This window comes from Diabrotica undecimpunctata, chromosome 7, assembly GCF_040954645.1.
Source record: "Diabrotica undecimpunctata isolate CICGRU chromosome 7, icDiaUnde3, whole genome shotgun sequence".
Taxonomy (NCBI): domain Eukaryota; kingdom Metazoa; phylum Arthropoda; class Insecta; order Coleoptera; family Chrysomelidae; genus Diabrotica; species Diabrotica undecimpunctata.
In genome coordinates, this window is record NC_092809.1 from 59,591,893 (window position 1) to 59,609,005 (window position 17,113).

The window sequence follows — 17,113 nt, forward strand, 5'->3', positions numbered from 1 at the left end:
GGTAGTACCTGTGACCTAAAACTAACTACACATGTTTTTGTTGGAATATATTGGGTACCTTTTTCATCTACTTGCCTCCTATTTAATCTTTTGACTTGAATGACTTCAAATTTACAGTGTAAATCGTACATTTTGATTCTGTCTTTAACATACTCTACTGAAAATTCTGTGGAAATATCTCTTATTACGCCCTGTCTAACTACAAGAAACTTAGGAATGTATATGTCTAAATTATTTTTTGTAAATATTGCTTCATTTTTTTTAGATATGATATAGTTGGCCGATTTATAATCTTTAAATTTTATACGTATTTTATTTCTCCCTACTGCGTCAATGCTCACAATTTTTTCATCAATTTCTTTAAAATTTGTGATAATAATGTCACCTATCCTTAAAGCGTTTAACCTGCCTTTAAAATCGGGTGAATTATTTTCCAAATACACGTAATGAGGTCCCAAGTCGTTTTGTCGGTAAAGAAATTCCTCCCTTTTTGTTCCTACTTCTTTGTTTATGGTATTTGTTATTGAAGTGTGTACATTAGCAAAGTCATTATCGATAATGGGTTTATTATTAACAAGTTTTGTGGTACTTATCTGTATAACCGGAACCAGATTTTGAAATCCTAACAGCTCCTCGTTTGAAGATGATGCATGTTCTGTATCCATTTGGGTTTCTAAAACATTGTTATCGGAGGCATCGCCTCCGCTAACTGCACTCATAAGTTTTTAATGTCTTTCCGAATTTCGCTTTTTTATTTGGTGTAATTAATTTACTTTTAAAGTTCACGAAATATTTATTTATATAGCTAATTTATAAACACCGGTTTTAAAAACAAGCTTCTTTCTTACGCACGTCTAACTACCACGACGAATGAAAGCTGACTGATCTTGTCAGATCTATCATAGTTTACTCAAGTATGTTTTGAAAAGTCATTTGGGGGTACACACTGGAGTACACCCTATATGTTGACGACATCTGGAGGGGAGTATTCAAAATTCCTGGTTTACATAGGCATCTTAAATGATTATGGAGGAAAAGGACACACAGAAAAACTTGTTTTAAATTTAATGGAAGAATTTTTAGGTGTCGGACGTAGCTTGTATATGGATAAGTATTATAACGCATATGAACTAGCACAGCGCCTTGCGTATAAAAAAACGCATTGTACAGGAACTATGCGAGCTAATAGAAAATCATTTCCCCGGGGAATAAAGGACAATGTTAAAAAAATGAAACTATAGCAAAGTATGTGAATGACACAATGCTCGGTAAATGGAAAGAGAAAGTAATTGCATATATTTCCACTGAATATAAAAATGACATGTTGGGAATTCTTACAAGACAAGAGAAGAAAGTAAAAGCGATTCCAATTATTCAATATAATAAATATATGTCTGGTGTGGATAAGCAAGTTCAGATGATTGCATACCATATGGGTGAAAAAAAGACTTATGCCCATATTTATAGTTGATACTCAAGTATCGGTCGATGCTTGAGGTCGACCTTGAATCATATTTGTGTTCTATAGTTCATTGTACCTTGCTATAAACCGATCTCAAGTACGAACTCGAGCTTGAGTATGCAAAAATGACAGCTCATGCTCAAGCATCTGATCGACCTGCCTTAAGCACGGGATCCTAACCTAACTTTATTTATGTTTATGAACATTTTTTTCCAATTCGCTTCCAATACCTATAAATTTTTTTTGCGATTATGAATATTGTTGTTCAACATCCAGGATCAAGTCGTGACCGAAAGAGGTCAAATTCCAGGATTATTAATAGGTGACAGTGAATATACATGCAGACACTATCTGCTTACTCCAGTATTACAGCCAGATATTTATTGATAATTGGTTAAACAAAAAATAGGTTATTTAATAGATACATCTTTTTAGGTAATGATCAAAAAATATATATAATAGTGCATGTAAGAAATGTTGTCAAAAGGCTATTTGGAGCCTGGAAAATATGGTTTCCCTGTCTTCGATGAGGTCTATAAACCAAATTAAATACATCTCTTGCAATAATAAGTACTGCAGCAGTACTCTACAATATATGTTTACAGGAAAATAATGATAGTGACAATGATTTTCTAGAACATCTGATGTGCCAGTAAATAGATATGTTAATGGTGTGGACCAAGGTTTAAATTTTAGGAGATATTTTATTCAACAATGTTTTGCATGAGAATGAGAATACACTATTGAATACTTATATTCTGTTAAATATATTCTTTTTTATTTTATTTGTCAAAATGTATTTTTTAATATTTTAATTTAAAATAAATGAGGGTTATACTATAGTCAAACAACTGAAGCAAGTATACATTTACTGAGTTCAAGGTTTTTCCCTCCTTTTAAATAAGTGTTTATTCCTTCCATAAAACCTTTCCTTATCAAATATAAAATTAATTACACATTTAAAATATTAATAAATACCTAATAGCAATAAGCATTATAATTTGAAAATAATATATATATTTAGGGATTCTACAGTATTCACTGCCTTCCCTCGCTCAACCGTTTCCATCTCTCTCTGTTGTTCCATTCTCCATCGTTTAGTCCTCTCTTACTCATGGCGTCGTCTACTTCGTTCCTCCAGGATTTTCGGGGTCGTCCTCTTTTCCTCCTTCCTATGGGGCTTCATTCGGTTATTCTCTTTATCCATCTGCTGTCGCTAGTTCTTCTTACATGTCCATACCACTTTAGACTTTTTTGTTCTATATATGTTAGTATGTCTGTTTCTATTGATGTTCTTTGCTTTATTTCGTCATTACTTCTCCTATCCATTCTTGTTACTCTGCAGCATCTTCACAGGCATTCCATCTCTGTTGCTACTATCTTACTGCTGTTTTTCTTGTTTATGATGAAATTTTCAGCCCCATATGTCATAATACTTCGCACTAATGTTTTATAAATCTGCGTTTTTGTCTTCATATTTAGGTGTCTATCCCACCATACTGAGTTAAGTTGTCGGATTGCTGTTCTTGTTTGTCCTAATCTTTGTGTAATTTCTTCCTCTGTTGTTGCCTTTTTCGTGATTATAAACCCCAGGTATTTGAATTTATCCTTTCCTTTGATTGTTACGTTGTCATCAATCTGTAGATCTATGTCTTCTTCACTTGTAGATAGGTACTCTGTTTTCGTGAGGTTAATATCTAGGCCAGCCTTGGTATATTCTTCTTGTAGTTTCTTCATCATGTAGCTGAGGTCGTCTTGGCCTTGTGCAATCACTACTTGATCGTCTGCAAAACTTAATGTATATAGGTATTCGTTCCGTACCGGTACTCCCATGCCTTCGCATTTTCTTTTCCATGTAGTCAAGGCTTTCTCTAAGTAGATTTTGAATAGGGTTGGAGATGTGGAGATAATTTGAAAATAATAAAAGGTAAAAGAAATAATAAGTTAGACTTACTCACAATCAATTTAATTTAACTAATCGGACGACCGGTTTCGCTTTCTATAATATGCAAAGCATCTTCAGGTCACGATACAAAGTTAAAATGCTGAAAATAATAATCCCATATTAGGGTGTTGTCCAATAAAGATAAAAACAAAGATAAAAACATAGGTAGGTGATATAAATTATATAAATTACAGTAATTATGCCAATATTACATGTCTGTGGTTTTATAAATAAATAAAATGTTTAAGCAGACAAGGTACGACCCACAAATTGATAACATAGTCTATTAAACTGTATAAATAAACCAATAAATAAACATTACTTACATGCCGGTACTCTATTAGTTGCTGGTTGAAAGAACATGGTTCAAACTATCTTGGATTGTAGATTGGATAGCTCAGGTCAACTATTGTAATTATTTAACAATAAACGGAGAAGTTCTTGAGGAGACAGATTGTATGATCTTCAAAGGATGTACAGATTGTGTGGGTGTGCAATAGTATAATCTTGTAGTTATCAAAATTTCTTTGATAAAGTTGTTGCAATATTCGGCAAATTATTGTAAAGTCCAAAAATTTTTATGTTAAAATTAAATTAAGACACAATTACACACACAGAAAACACTTAAAAAACGGGGGACGAAACAGACATTTAATTTAAAAGGAGTGGATTTTCAAAAGAACTACATTTCTTAATAGGAGACAGTGAGTTTTTTATGTGCTGTATATCAGATTTTAGAGGTAAACTTGACAAATGTAGGTTAAAGTGTGACAGTTCTTCTTCTATTTTAAATGCTGTAAATTAAGTTATCCAGTTTATGAAATAAGCTGATATTAATAAAAATCTAAAATTTTTTTAATTTTAGATATTAAAGTTATTTGATGTGTTAATATTGGCATACTTTAACAAACTTTAAATAATTGATTTCAATGTAACAATATAAATAATTGTAATACTTATTCTATGATAACAAACTCAGCTTAGTCAAAGTTACAGAACAAACTTAAGTGATTATTTGTTAATTAAATTAAATATGTACATTTGTAATGAAAATGTATAATGTATAACAAAATTACAAAATTACATTATACATTATACATTTTCATTACAAATGTACATATTTAATTTAATTAACAAATAATCACTTAAGTTTGTTCTGTAACTTTGACTAAGCTGAGTTTGTTATCATAGAATAAGTATTACAATTATTTATATTGTTACATTGAAATCAATTATTTAAAGTTTGTTAAAGTATGCCAATATTAACACATCAAATAACTTTAATATCTAAAATTAAAAAAATTTTAGATTTTTATTAATATCAGCTTATTTCATAAACTGGATAACTTAATTTACAGCATTTAAAATAGAAGAAGAACTGTCACACTTTAACCTACATTTGTCAAGTTTACCTCTAAAATCTGATATACAGCACATAAAAAACTCACTGTCTCCTATTAAGAAATGTAGTTCTTTTGAAAATCCACTCCTTTTAAATTAAATGTCTGTTTCGTCCCCCGTTTTTTAAGTGTTTTCTGTGTGTGTAATTGTGTCTTAATTTAATTTTAACATAAAAATTTTTGGACTTTACAATAATTTGCCGAATATTGCAACAACTTTATCAAAGAAATTTTGATAACTACAAGATTATACTATTGCACACCCACACAATCTGTACATCCTTTGAAGATCATACAATCTGTCTCCTCAAGAACTTCTCCGTTTATTGTTAAATAATTACAATAGTTGACCTGAGCTATCCAATCTACAATCCAAGATAGTTTGAACCATGTTCTTTCAACCAGCAACTAATAGAGTACCGGCATGTAAGTAATGTTTATTTATTGGTTTATTTATACAGTTTAATAGACTATGTTATCAATTTGTGGGTCGTACCTTGTCTGCTTAAACATTTTATTTATTTATAAAACCACAGACATGTAATATTGGCATAATTACTGTAATTTATATAATTTATATCACCTACCTATGTTTTTATCTTTGTTTTTATCTTTATTGGACAACACCCTAATATGGGATTATTATTTTCAGCATTTTAACTTTGTATCGTGACCTGAAGATGCTTTGCATATTATAGAAAGCGAAACCGGTCGTCCGATTAGTTAAATTAAATTGATTGTGAGTAAGTCTAACTTATTATTTCTTTTACCTTTTGAAATGGACTCACACAAGCAACACATTCATGATTTGAAAATAATAATTTATAAAAATTATTATAAAACTAAAAAATGGAATAATATGTTGAATATATAATTAAAATTAAAGTACTTTTCAATTCATTTTTTTGTAAATGTTTTTCTTAAACATAAGTAATATTTAACATTTTATCTATTATCTAAAACCTAGCGGTTTTACAGGGAAAGTAACAATCGAAAAGTGGTCCATGGACAAGGGTGGCAAATTATTTTTAACGTTTATTTATTTATGAAACAGGAAAAAGATTTGGGATATTGCACAACTCCTTTACCCCTAATAGAGCGAGTGGCTCAAGCAACTGGTATCTCAGAAAGTACAGTGAAGAGGATAATTAAGGAAGGTAAAAACAAACCAGCAACTTCACAATTTGTATCACCCAGAATAAGTATTTGCATGCCCAGCCCCAAGTCATCAGTCAATCGATTTGAGGAACACGTCATAAGAAATACTATTTACACGTTTGCTACTATCCACAAAAGAAGACCTACCATGAAAGCTGTTTAAGAATCTGTTATAAACGAAAGAATTGTAATTGGTAAACTATCTTCTTTCAGAAAAATTGTGAAGAAATTAGGATTTAGGTGGAGAAAAGTGGAAGACAATAGGAAAATTTTAATCGAAAAACTGACAAGAGCCAAACGAACAGAATTTCTAAGAAAACTCAAAAAGTACAAATCTGAAAGTAAGATATTTATTTATTTACATTATAACTAATTTTAAAGTAATTCACAATATTTTTGTATATAGAAATATTGTATATAGTGATGAAGTGATTATATACATAGTTCCCACACAGTTCCAAAATGTTGGGACGATGGACGAAACAAGTGCATAAAATCTCCGGTATCTAAAGGGCAACGACTGATCATCTTACATTGTGGTGGTAAAAATGGATTTGTCGAAAATGCTGCTCTCATTTTCAAAACCAGACAAAAAACTGGTGATTATCATGATGACATGAATCACCAAAATTATATGAAGTGGTTAAAAGACAAACTGCTTCCCAATTTACCTTCCAATTCAGTTTTAGTAATGGACAACGCCTCATATCATAATGTGACTCTTGAAAAATGTCCTACGTCGCCTTCGAAAAAAGACATCATGAAAAAATAGTTGACAGAAAGAAACATATTTTTCGATGAAAGCAAAACAAAACCGGAGCTCTACAGTAAGGTACTCCTTGCTAAACCTAAAAATCCAGTATATTATGTAGACCAATTATTTGCACAACACGGCCACTCGGTTTTACGTTTATCACCATATTATCCGGAACTTAACCCAATTGAAAAGATATGGACCAAAAGATTGCAAAAGACTAACACCTGGACTTCGGTGTCTTTAAAGATCTCCTCCACCATACTTTTGCACGTCGGACTCTAGTACGTGCTCTCTCAATTGAAGTAAGGCTTCCCATACATATCGGTAGGTAGGCTGATCACGAGCAGTGTCTTTTGTTACCAGTTAGAAAAGGTAACGTGATGCATCTTGGAGTTTCAAGACTTTCTCGGGAGCTGGCACTTGGCATTGAAGTTCTGCAACTCGACCGAACTTTCTTCGAAAGACGGATGCTAACCCTGGTGCGTCTTTGATACTGGCTGAGATGGTAAGGGCCAGTGAGTAGTCATCGGGAAGCGCGAGTAGATCTTGCTTTTCTTTAGTGGTAACTCCATAGGCCCCCATGAATTCCTCAAACCTGAGGTCAGACACATCTTGGACTTGGTTTACTTCTACTTCTTCATCTACGTCGTGGTCACCTTCGAAAGACGCCAGCAAGATATGGTGTACTATCATCGGCTTTTCCCTCGGAATCTTGCTTATTCGGTAGATGACTTCGTTGATCTTCTCCATAATGAGATATGGACCTTTCCAAACCTGCTGCAACTTGGGAGAACAACCTTTTCGCTTTTTGGGATTATAAAGCCAGACTTTGTCGTTCTTCTTAAAGCACCCCTTTTCGGCTTGCGTATCGCACCGTTTCTTCATTCGTCGCTAGCGATCTGAAGGTGGGAACGGACCAACTCGTGTACATCATCCATTCTTCGTAATTCAATCACATAATCTTCACCTGCTACATCTTCTCCAGGTCGAGACCCAAACTCTAGATCACAAGGTAGTCGCATCTCGCGTCCGAATAGCACTCTGGCTGGTGTTTGGCCTATTGATTCGTTAACAGCAGATCTGTAGGCCATTGTGAAGAACGGAAGATATTGGTCCTAGTCTCGATGATGATCAAACACCATCTTTGTCAAATATTTGCCACCTGTCCTATTCATCCGTTCTACCATACCATCCGATTGCGGATAATACGCTATAGTTCTTGTTTTCTTCATGCCTAGTCTATCACATATTCCTTGGAATAGATCGCTTTCGAAGTTCCTTCCTTGGTCACTATGGATCTCCAAAGGCACTCCAAATCCGCTGATATATTCTTGGATCAACTTATCTGCAACGGTGGCGGCCTTCTGGTCTGGATGTGCGTAAATCTCGATCCACTTAGTGAAGTACTACCAACATGTACTTGCCTCCATTTTCACTTTCTGGAAATGGCCCAGCGATGTCCAAAGCTATTCTTTCAAACGGGCTTCCAACATTATATTGTCTCATAGGAGCTCTCCTTTTTCGGTAAGGCCCGTTACTCGTAGCACAAATAGTACATTTCTTACACCAGTCTTTTACGTCGTCGGAACTGTTCATCCAATAAAACCGTTCCCAAATTCGTTGAATGGTTTTCTTTAGACCAAAATGCCCTCCTGATGGACTGTCGTATAACTGACGAAGTACTTCGGCTATTCTGCTCTTTGGGATCACAAACTATCTTCTCTTCTCTGAACCGTCATCATTTTCCAGTACTCGTTTGAGCAAGCCATCTTCCAGGATAAATGAGTCCCACTGTGCCCAATACGTCTTAACTACTGAGCATAGGTTTGATATTTGTTGCCAAGGTGGTCGACGGTTTTCTTCTTTCCATTTTCGAATTATTTGTATAACTGGATCTCTCTCTTGTTCTTCCCTTATCTTAGTAGGCTTCCAGTCTCGTTGACCATCGTTGTTTTTAGCGCTGCTGCTTCCTTGGATTCCGTTTTGTTGCAGTGGGAACACTCTGCTGCTCATGGCCTTTTGGAAAGAGAATCAGCGTTTCTGTGGCTAACTCCGGCCCGGTGCTCAATCTTGAAATCATATTCTTGGAGTCGTTGGATCCATCTGGCTATCTGACCCTCTGGATTCTTAAACTGCATCAACCACTTAAGGGCGGCATGGTCGGTTCGGATTAAAAACTTCCTTCCATAGAGCTATTGATAGAAGTGCTCTACTGATTTCACTACTGCTAGAAGTTCTCTTCTCGTGACGCAATAATTCCGGTCAGGTTTTGAAGAAGAACTTTACTAAAATATCCAAGGACTCGTTCCTGTCCTTGAATTTGAGAAACCACTCCTTCAATTCCCACATTACTTGCATCTGTATTTAAGATGAACTCTCCTTCTGGCAGCGGATACCCTAAAATTGGTGCTGTGATTAAATGCTTTTTTAAGGTCTCAAAGGCATTTTGGCAGCCTATATCCCAGCGGTAGTCTCTTGCTTCCTCTGTAAGTCGCGTTAATGGCTTAGCTATATCTGCAAACTTCTTAATAAATCTCCGGTAGTAAGTACATAGTACAAGAAAACTTCTCACTTGATGTTTGTCAGTTGGTTCTGGTCATTCCTTAATGGAATCGATTTTCCTTTATCCTTCTTTACTGACTATATGACCCAGATAATTGACTTTACCTTGAAAGAGCTGGCACTTCTTGGGGTTTAACATCAATTGGGCAGCATTAAGTCGATTAAAAACGTTTTTTAAATTCTTCGGATGATCTTCAAATGTCTCCCCCAAGACGATTAGGTCATCTAGATAAACCAGGCATGTTTTACAAGACAAGCCTCTCAACAATCTGTTTTACATAATATTGCTCTTGCAGAAGGAGATGAATCGGAGGAAGAACCTTTTGCAGAAAACATTGTAGATGAAATTCCTGTAAGAGGCAATGCAGAAAATGTAAGAAGACATTTAATACAACATATTTTTAATTAAAAACAATCTTGTAATTTGTTAACACTGGTTTGAATAAATTTTGTAAAATTTATTTATTAAATATTTAAAAAATTGCAATGGCTTTTTGTTTGTTTGTTACACCATCAGTTTGTTTATTTTCTATAATAAATTTATATTTAATTGCTAGATCTAAAATTATATCTTTCTCTAAACTAGAGAAGTGGCTTCCTTTATTTTCCATCTTAAGTACACACACACAAAATTGCAAGAAAACAATGTTATAAATAGTTCAATCACACCAAAGAATATAGACGCTTATAGAAGAATTATTCACTGTTATTTTTGAGTGTTAGCAAAAGATGGGTCATAGATAAAGAAAAGTGGGTCGAGTGGAACGCACGTGGTACTACTAAGGAGCGGTTTGCTTCTAAAATATGAAAGAGTGGGGCAATAAATGCAACTTTAGATATTTTTATATGTAGATGCCGCGTGGTCGTAGAATAGGATTAAATTTTTACGTTTTATAAAATTGTTTAAAGAAAATAATATTATTTTAACTTTTAATAAATTAATCTTTTTAGAAAAATTATTATAATTCAAATTTTTAATTGAAATATGTACAAATCTTAAGTATAAATCAGTTTAAGACTATATTGTAATAATTTCACCAATATTCATTCATTGTGAAAATTATGTTTTAGATACTATTAGTTGTTATTTTAAAACAAGATTAAATAGTACCCATACAGCGTAAAAACTTTCACATATAGGTACTATTCAATAAAATGTACTGTTAAAGTTTATTTTGTTATTTCAAAAATAAATCAGGAATGCTTTTTGTTGTTATTGAAAAATTATGGATGAAATGGAAGTTTTGGCGAAATGGAAAATTTCATAATTTAGTAAAAAGTTTCATTGAATACTTTTTTTTTAAATTGAAATTTTTTAAAATTGTTTCGTTCATTTCTGGGCAGAAAAACAGTATAATAAAAAGTTATGTGACGGTTTTTCGTTGTGTTGGAACAAACCAATTTTTAATTCAAAGTTATACAATTAAAAAAATAAATACTTTGAATATTGTAAATATCATACATTTTTAAGTTTTAAAATTAAAAATTTAACAATTTAATATATTGAAAATAAAGATTTTATTGTGAAAAAACAAAAAAAAAAGACAGTTTGCAAATCAATGGCATCGAAATTTGTTTAGGCGTAGATGCAAAGTTACCCGTTCGTACTCCTTTCCCACTTCCCCCTAACTACATATTTCATTATGAAATTTTCAAGATAGTTTTAAGCCGACGGCCACGGCACCACGCTGTGAGTTTATGCAGCCACCCTCTTAAACCGTAACCAAATCGCCCATTTGAACTGGTCTTCTATAAGCGTCTATCTTCTTTGTTTATACTGTGGTACAATGTTCAATTTAATTGGCATAACCTTACAAAACTTTCTTTGTTGACAATCTTTTTGACAGATCACACTCCGATTCGAATGAAATGTTTAGTAACATTAATAATTAATATATAGCATGCCAAACCAAGGTTAGTAGATATTTAAGTAGGTTGTCTCGTAACTATAGACCAATCAAATGCTCGCTTTTTAAAGGCGGGAATACGTCACCCATACGACACTTTTAAAATTGCCATAAGCTTCAATGCTAATATAAGGTTCAAAAACTTAGGTTTTGCAATATATTTTGGGATTTTCTTGGGTATAGGGATGTTAAGTGGTTCTTATATTAGTAATTATATCAATTTTTTTTTCTAAAATCAATAGTCTGATGACAAAAAATAGAATTGATTATAGTGATAATATTGTGTGTTTTAAATGGAGATAACAGTTTATTTCGCACAAAAACCCAAAAAAAACAGTAGAAAAAGTTCAAAAGCAAAAATACTAAATATGTAGGAACTTACTTATTATGTTTTTCCTGGAATTTGCAGCATTTTAATCATATCTAGTGGTAGGCAAAAAAAAACCAATAGGTAATATGAATAATTTATTATTAGATTAAAATACAAAAAATGATTAGTCCTTCAAGCACAAATCTTCAAGCTATATATACTTATCTCATCTAAAAAATATAACATTATTATAACGTACAAAACTACATATAATTGTTATGACAAACCTTGATATCACGGCTACGAAAACACACTTCACAAGTGTTTATGTACACAAATAACTAAATAATAAGTCTCTATAAATAATATTGTCCTTATAACTATACTTAAAAATAAAAACTAAACAATAACTAAACAAATAAACGAACTAATGATACTATAGAATAGAGATAACAACAAACGTGAACTTAAACTCAGACGTGCAGACAACTGTCCATTAACTGTCAAATTTGACTTTGTCGTATGAGTGACGTAAGCATTCTGCCTTCCCCTCGCTTCGCCCACATAGTTACGAGACAACCTACTTAACATCTACTAACCTTGATGCCAAACACAAATCTGTCCCTAATTTGTAGCTAACTTCATCGGCACTTTCTCTATACTTTTGCCATAGTCTAATACAGTTCATCTAATTTACATACCGTTGCACGTCATTATCATTGACAGAGACCGAAGTTGACATAGTTGCCAAAGTATAAAAAAATCCTGAATCCTGAAAATTTTAAATCAAATAGGTCACATAATTATTACAAAAGTGGATTATACAACAAAACAAATTAATATTTGTAATGAAGCAGCTGATAAAGCAGCAACAGAAACTATCAATAACATGACAATTCCTATTATGCAAAACATACCAATTTCAGACCAAAAAACATTAATAAAAACTTACATGAACAAAACCTGGCAAGTAAAATGGAACCAAACAGAAGCAAAATTAAAAAGTATCAAACCAGATGTTACTTCTGCTTTACTACCGCTCCCAGCTAAAAGACATGACCAAGTAGTTATTAACAGACTGCGGCTAGGTCATACAAAATTTACACATGGATACATCATCTCCAAGGACCCTCAGCCGATTTGCAACATCTGTCAAATACCATTTTCAGTGCAACATATAATGATAGACTGTCCAGTGTACTCAACAGCAAGATCGACAGCAAAACTAAAACACAATTTGAAAGAAACTCTAAAAGAAGACATCAGCAATACAATAAATTTTATCAAAAATTGTAAACTGTATAACAAACTGTAACATAACATAAAATGTTTGTATTTTCCAAAACTGTTATGTAAATTTTAATAATATACTAAATGTAACTTTTCTAAAATAAAGATATACCACCCGCTAATAACCCTAGGGGTTGATGCGGTAAAAAAAATTAATATTTATTGTAAATAAATAGAAACAAAACAAGAGTTAAAAAACAATTTGAGCCGCTTGTATGCGTCGTATAAAGATGTAAAATGGAATACTTAACAAAAACAACACTTTTTCATTACTTATTAACATTAGTCTACACCGAAACTGGCAAATATAGTTCATCCCAAACCCTTCTTTCAGTGCGTCATAGTTGATCGAATTCTCTCTAACACATTAAGCTAGAAGTGACAGAAAAAAACGTGAGTCTGTGATTATTATACATAGAACTTAGAAAATGATTTATCGTAAAGCTAATTCTACTTACGGATGTATAATTGGTTGGAGTTTAGAATACGCTAAATAGATATCCAATCAACGATGCGCATAAATATAATTTGACGCAGATTGTCTCGATCGTGACAGTACTTTCACAATGTCAACTGATAAAATGATAATTGTCATTCCAGGTTAGTATTATCAGAGATTTTGCAGTGAAAATTTTGTATTTATTGTCATAAAAATATTTTAAATATACCGAAGTATATCGAGAAAGAACAAAGACTAATTAAATAGAAAGAACAAAGATAAATTAAAATTATTAAATTATTTTCAATTAGAAAAAGAGAGATTACGATCCTACAACTGTCAAATTTTTCTAAAATGTCATGCAATAATTCTCGACATTTTTAAAGACTTTTTTTTGTAAGTGTTACCAGTTCATGCCAAAATATCACCTTCGTTCGATTACAGTTACAGTGTGATCCGAACAAATGTTCTTCATAAAAACGCTTTATAATGCATTTATACAAATAATACATTTATAGAAGATGGGCGATTTGGTTACGGTTTATACTTTAAAAGAGGGTGGCTGCATAAATTCACAGCATGGAGCCGTGGCCGTCGGCTAAAAACTATCATGAAAATTTCATAATGAAATATGTAGTTAGGCGGAAGTGGGAAAGGAGTACGAACGGGTAACTTTGCATCTACGCCGAAACAAATTTCGATGCCATTGATTTGCAAACTGTCTTTTTTTTGTTTTTTCACAATAAAATCTTTATTTTCAATATATTAAATTTTTAATTTTAAAACTTAAAAATGTATGATATTTACAATATTCAAAGTATTTATTTTTTTAATTGTATAAATGTGAATTAAAAATTGGTTTGTTCCAACACAACGAAAAACCGTCACATAACTTTTGAAGTTATACTTCTATACATTTGTGTCATATCCTCGGTACTGTAGTAGTCACTATCCCCGCCTGTCACGCGGGAGACCGGGGTTCGATTCCCAATCGGGGAGGACTTTTTTATTAATATTGTTACATTATTGTCATTTTTAAATACTTATGGGTATTGCATTTTAATTTGTATTGTATTATTATATATGGAATTATATTGCACTGTATTGTAGTGTATTTTTTTATGTATGTTATTGTCATTTTTAAATACTTATGAATATTGCAGTTTAATTTGTATTATATTATTATATTAATAACAAAATAAACAATGAATTTTACTGCAGAGTATGTGTAAAAAAATTTTGCATTCAACTCCTTTCATACATATATGAAAATAAAAATATACATTTTCATCAAAATATTGATTCAATCCTTCATTGTTAGTAAGTTGTTATTAATTCTGTTTCTCTTTCTGCTATATCTTACCTATAGAATTGCATATGTAATGATTGTGCAGATTGACTTCCAAATAAATTTGTAAGGGCGAATGTGTGTATAGAAGTGTAACTTCCACCGGCAGTCCCACTGGACTGCCACACCCGTTTTTTTATTATACTGTTTTCTGCCCAGAAATTAACGAAACATTTTTAAAAAATTTCAATTTAAAAAAAAGTATTCAATGAAACTTTTTACTAAATTATGAAATTTTCCATTTCTCCAAAACTTCCAAACTTACATTTCATCCATAATTTTTTAATAACAACAAAAAGCATTCCTGATTTATTTTTGAAATAACAAAATAAACTTTAACAGTACCTTTTAATGAATAGTACCTATATGTGAAAGTTTTTACGCTGTATGGGTACTGTTTAATCTTGTTTTAAAATAACAACTAGTAGTATCTAAAACATAATTTTCACAATGAATGAAATATTCGTGAAATTATTACAAAATAGTCTTAAACTGATTTATACTTAAGATTTGTATATATTTCAATTAAAAATTTGAATCATAATAATTTTTCTAAAAAGATTAATTTATTAAAAGTTAAAATAATATTATTTTCTTTAAAAAATTTAATAAAACGCAAAAATTTAATCCCATTCTACGACCACGCGGCATCTACATATAAAAATATCTAAAGTTGCATTTATTGCCCCACTCTTTCATATTTTAGAAGCAATGGTAGAGTCACAGCTGGCATGACCGCTCCTTAAGTGGTACCACGTGCAACAGGTGCGTTCCACTTTTCTTTATCTATGATCCATTTTTTGCTAACTTTCAAAAATAACAGTGAACAATTCTTCTATAAGCGTCTATATTCTTTGGTATCATGTAACCTCACGGGCTATGATGCGGATGACGTGCAACGGTATGTAAATTAGATGAAGTATAGTACATGATTGTGGTAACTGGTAAACTGGTTCTACATGAAGCTAGATGCCAGAGAGTCCAGAGACACAGTATTGGCGATGTCAAACGAAAGAGGCGGCACGGTGCGGTAAAAATTTGAACTAGTGCACGTAGGATAACAACACATTTTGTATTTATTTATACACACATAACATAGTTATAAACATTTTAAATATTATTAAATAAAGCACAATAAGGTAACAAAATGTTAAAAAATAAATGTAAACAGTATTGTTCTGCACCGCAATGCAGTAATTATCGATCGGAAGGAATAAGTATGCACTTTTTTCCTCGTGACAAAAATCTACAAGATCGTACATGACATTCCTTCGTTTTTTTTTTTCATAAGTACATTCTTTTATTTTATATTGAAGTGTTACAATTTTAGTTTCTTAATTTGTTGTAATTAATGTAATTAGCCTTAAATGTATTAATATTTGTTTTACCAATGTTCATATTAAAGTTAAGTTCTCCTATTGTACAGAAGTGATCAGTAGTAAAATGTAAATAAAATATTGTATAATTTAGTTACTATTAGGACATTTACAATATGTAAATATATTAAATGTCATAATAGTAACTAAATACAAACTGCTAAGTAAGACTTTAGATTAGAAAAAGTTAGTTAGTTTAGGTTAGAAATAAATTACTTATTATTCGATCAGTAAACAAATCGTAATATTGCTTGTTTTTTATGCTAATCAAACATAAAAAAAATTGTACCATTTTGGAATAATAATGATATAAAAACAACCAAGTGTTTTATTTATATGTATTTAGGAAATAATATATCATATTATATTTGCCACACAACAAAACGTGGCCCGCCTTTAACAAGGCCTCGCCTTCTTTTAAAGATCTTTTTGTGTCTCCTATATATTTCAAAATATCGAGCAGACTAACTTCAATTTCTTTATTTGCCATTGCGGTAACAAAAAAATAAATGGAAAATAATAAATACGGATAATTTTGACACACAACAATGATTCACCTACAAAGATTATGGAAGCTCTGTTTTGTTTTCCTACGTGCGTGATCAGCTGATCATCTGTCAAAGCGCCCCCTATAGTTCGTTGACATCGCCAATAGGTTTGTTCCAACTTGTGCTTTGTGCTTAAAAAAGAATTCTTTTTAAGCAATATACTGTGCTAGAGATAAGAGTGAGAGTTATGCTCTAATCAAATGCTCTCTTATTTAAACTGTGAACCGTGACTTGAATATAATAAATAAGTTTGTATATTTCCAATATATTCATTATATATTATATATACTAGCTATGGAATTTAAAGTGGAAATTAAGGAAGAGTTTGTGGAATATAACCAAAAAGATATAGACAGCCAGCTATCAACATCCATAGATTTAGAAAACTTCAAAAATGAATTAGAAGATAACTCAGGTAAGACAAGTTGTAAAAATTAGTGATAAATAATGTGATATAATTTGTATTAGAAATGGGAGTAACAGCTCAAATTAAGGAAGAGTTTGCTGAGGTTTGTCAAGGATATACAGAGAGCCAGCTATTTACATCCCCAGATCTTAATGACTTGATTAATAAAGCAGATGAAGATAACTCAGGTGAGAGAAATAATAAA

At 31.9% G+C, this 17,113-nt stretch overlaps 2 protein-coding genes across 4 annotated transcripts in view; both read left to right on the forward strand.

Annotated features, from left to right (window-relative positions):
* LOC140445395 (uncharacterized) overlaps window positions 1–17,113 on the forward strand; it is a 114,935-nt gene that overhangs the window by 11,474 nt on the left and 86,348 nt on the right. The window contains exon 4 of one of the 2 annotated variants that reach the window (XM_072537393.1): window positions 1,898–2,013. The exons of the other annotated variant lie outside the window; for it this stretch is intronic. Coding sequence (XP_072393494.1) covers window positions 1,898–1,921 — 24 coding nt within the window. The 3' untranslated portion in view covers window positions 1,922–2,013. Of the gene's footprint in view, window positions 1–1,897; window positions 2,014–17,113 lie in introns of those variants that run through there. 2 annotated transcript variants of the gene reach the window in all.
* The window catches only part of LOC140445396 (uncharacterized), a 73,055-nt gene continuing 72,553 nt past the window's right edge, over window positions 16,612–17,113 (forward strand). For both annotated transcript variants that reach the window (XM_072537394.1, XM_072537395.1), the window contains exons 1-2: window positions 16,612–16,917; window positions 16,971–17,096. In XM_072537394.1, the coding sequence (XP_072393495.1) occupies window positions 16,797–16,917; window positions 16,971–17,096 (247 nt within the window). In that variant the 5' untranslated portion in view covers window positions 16,612–16,796. The remainder of the gene's footprint in view (window positions 16,918–16,970; window positions 17,097–17,113) is intronic.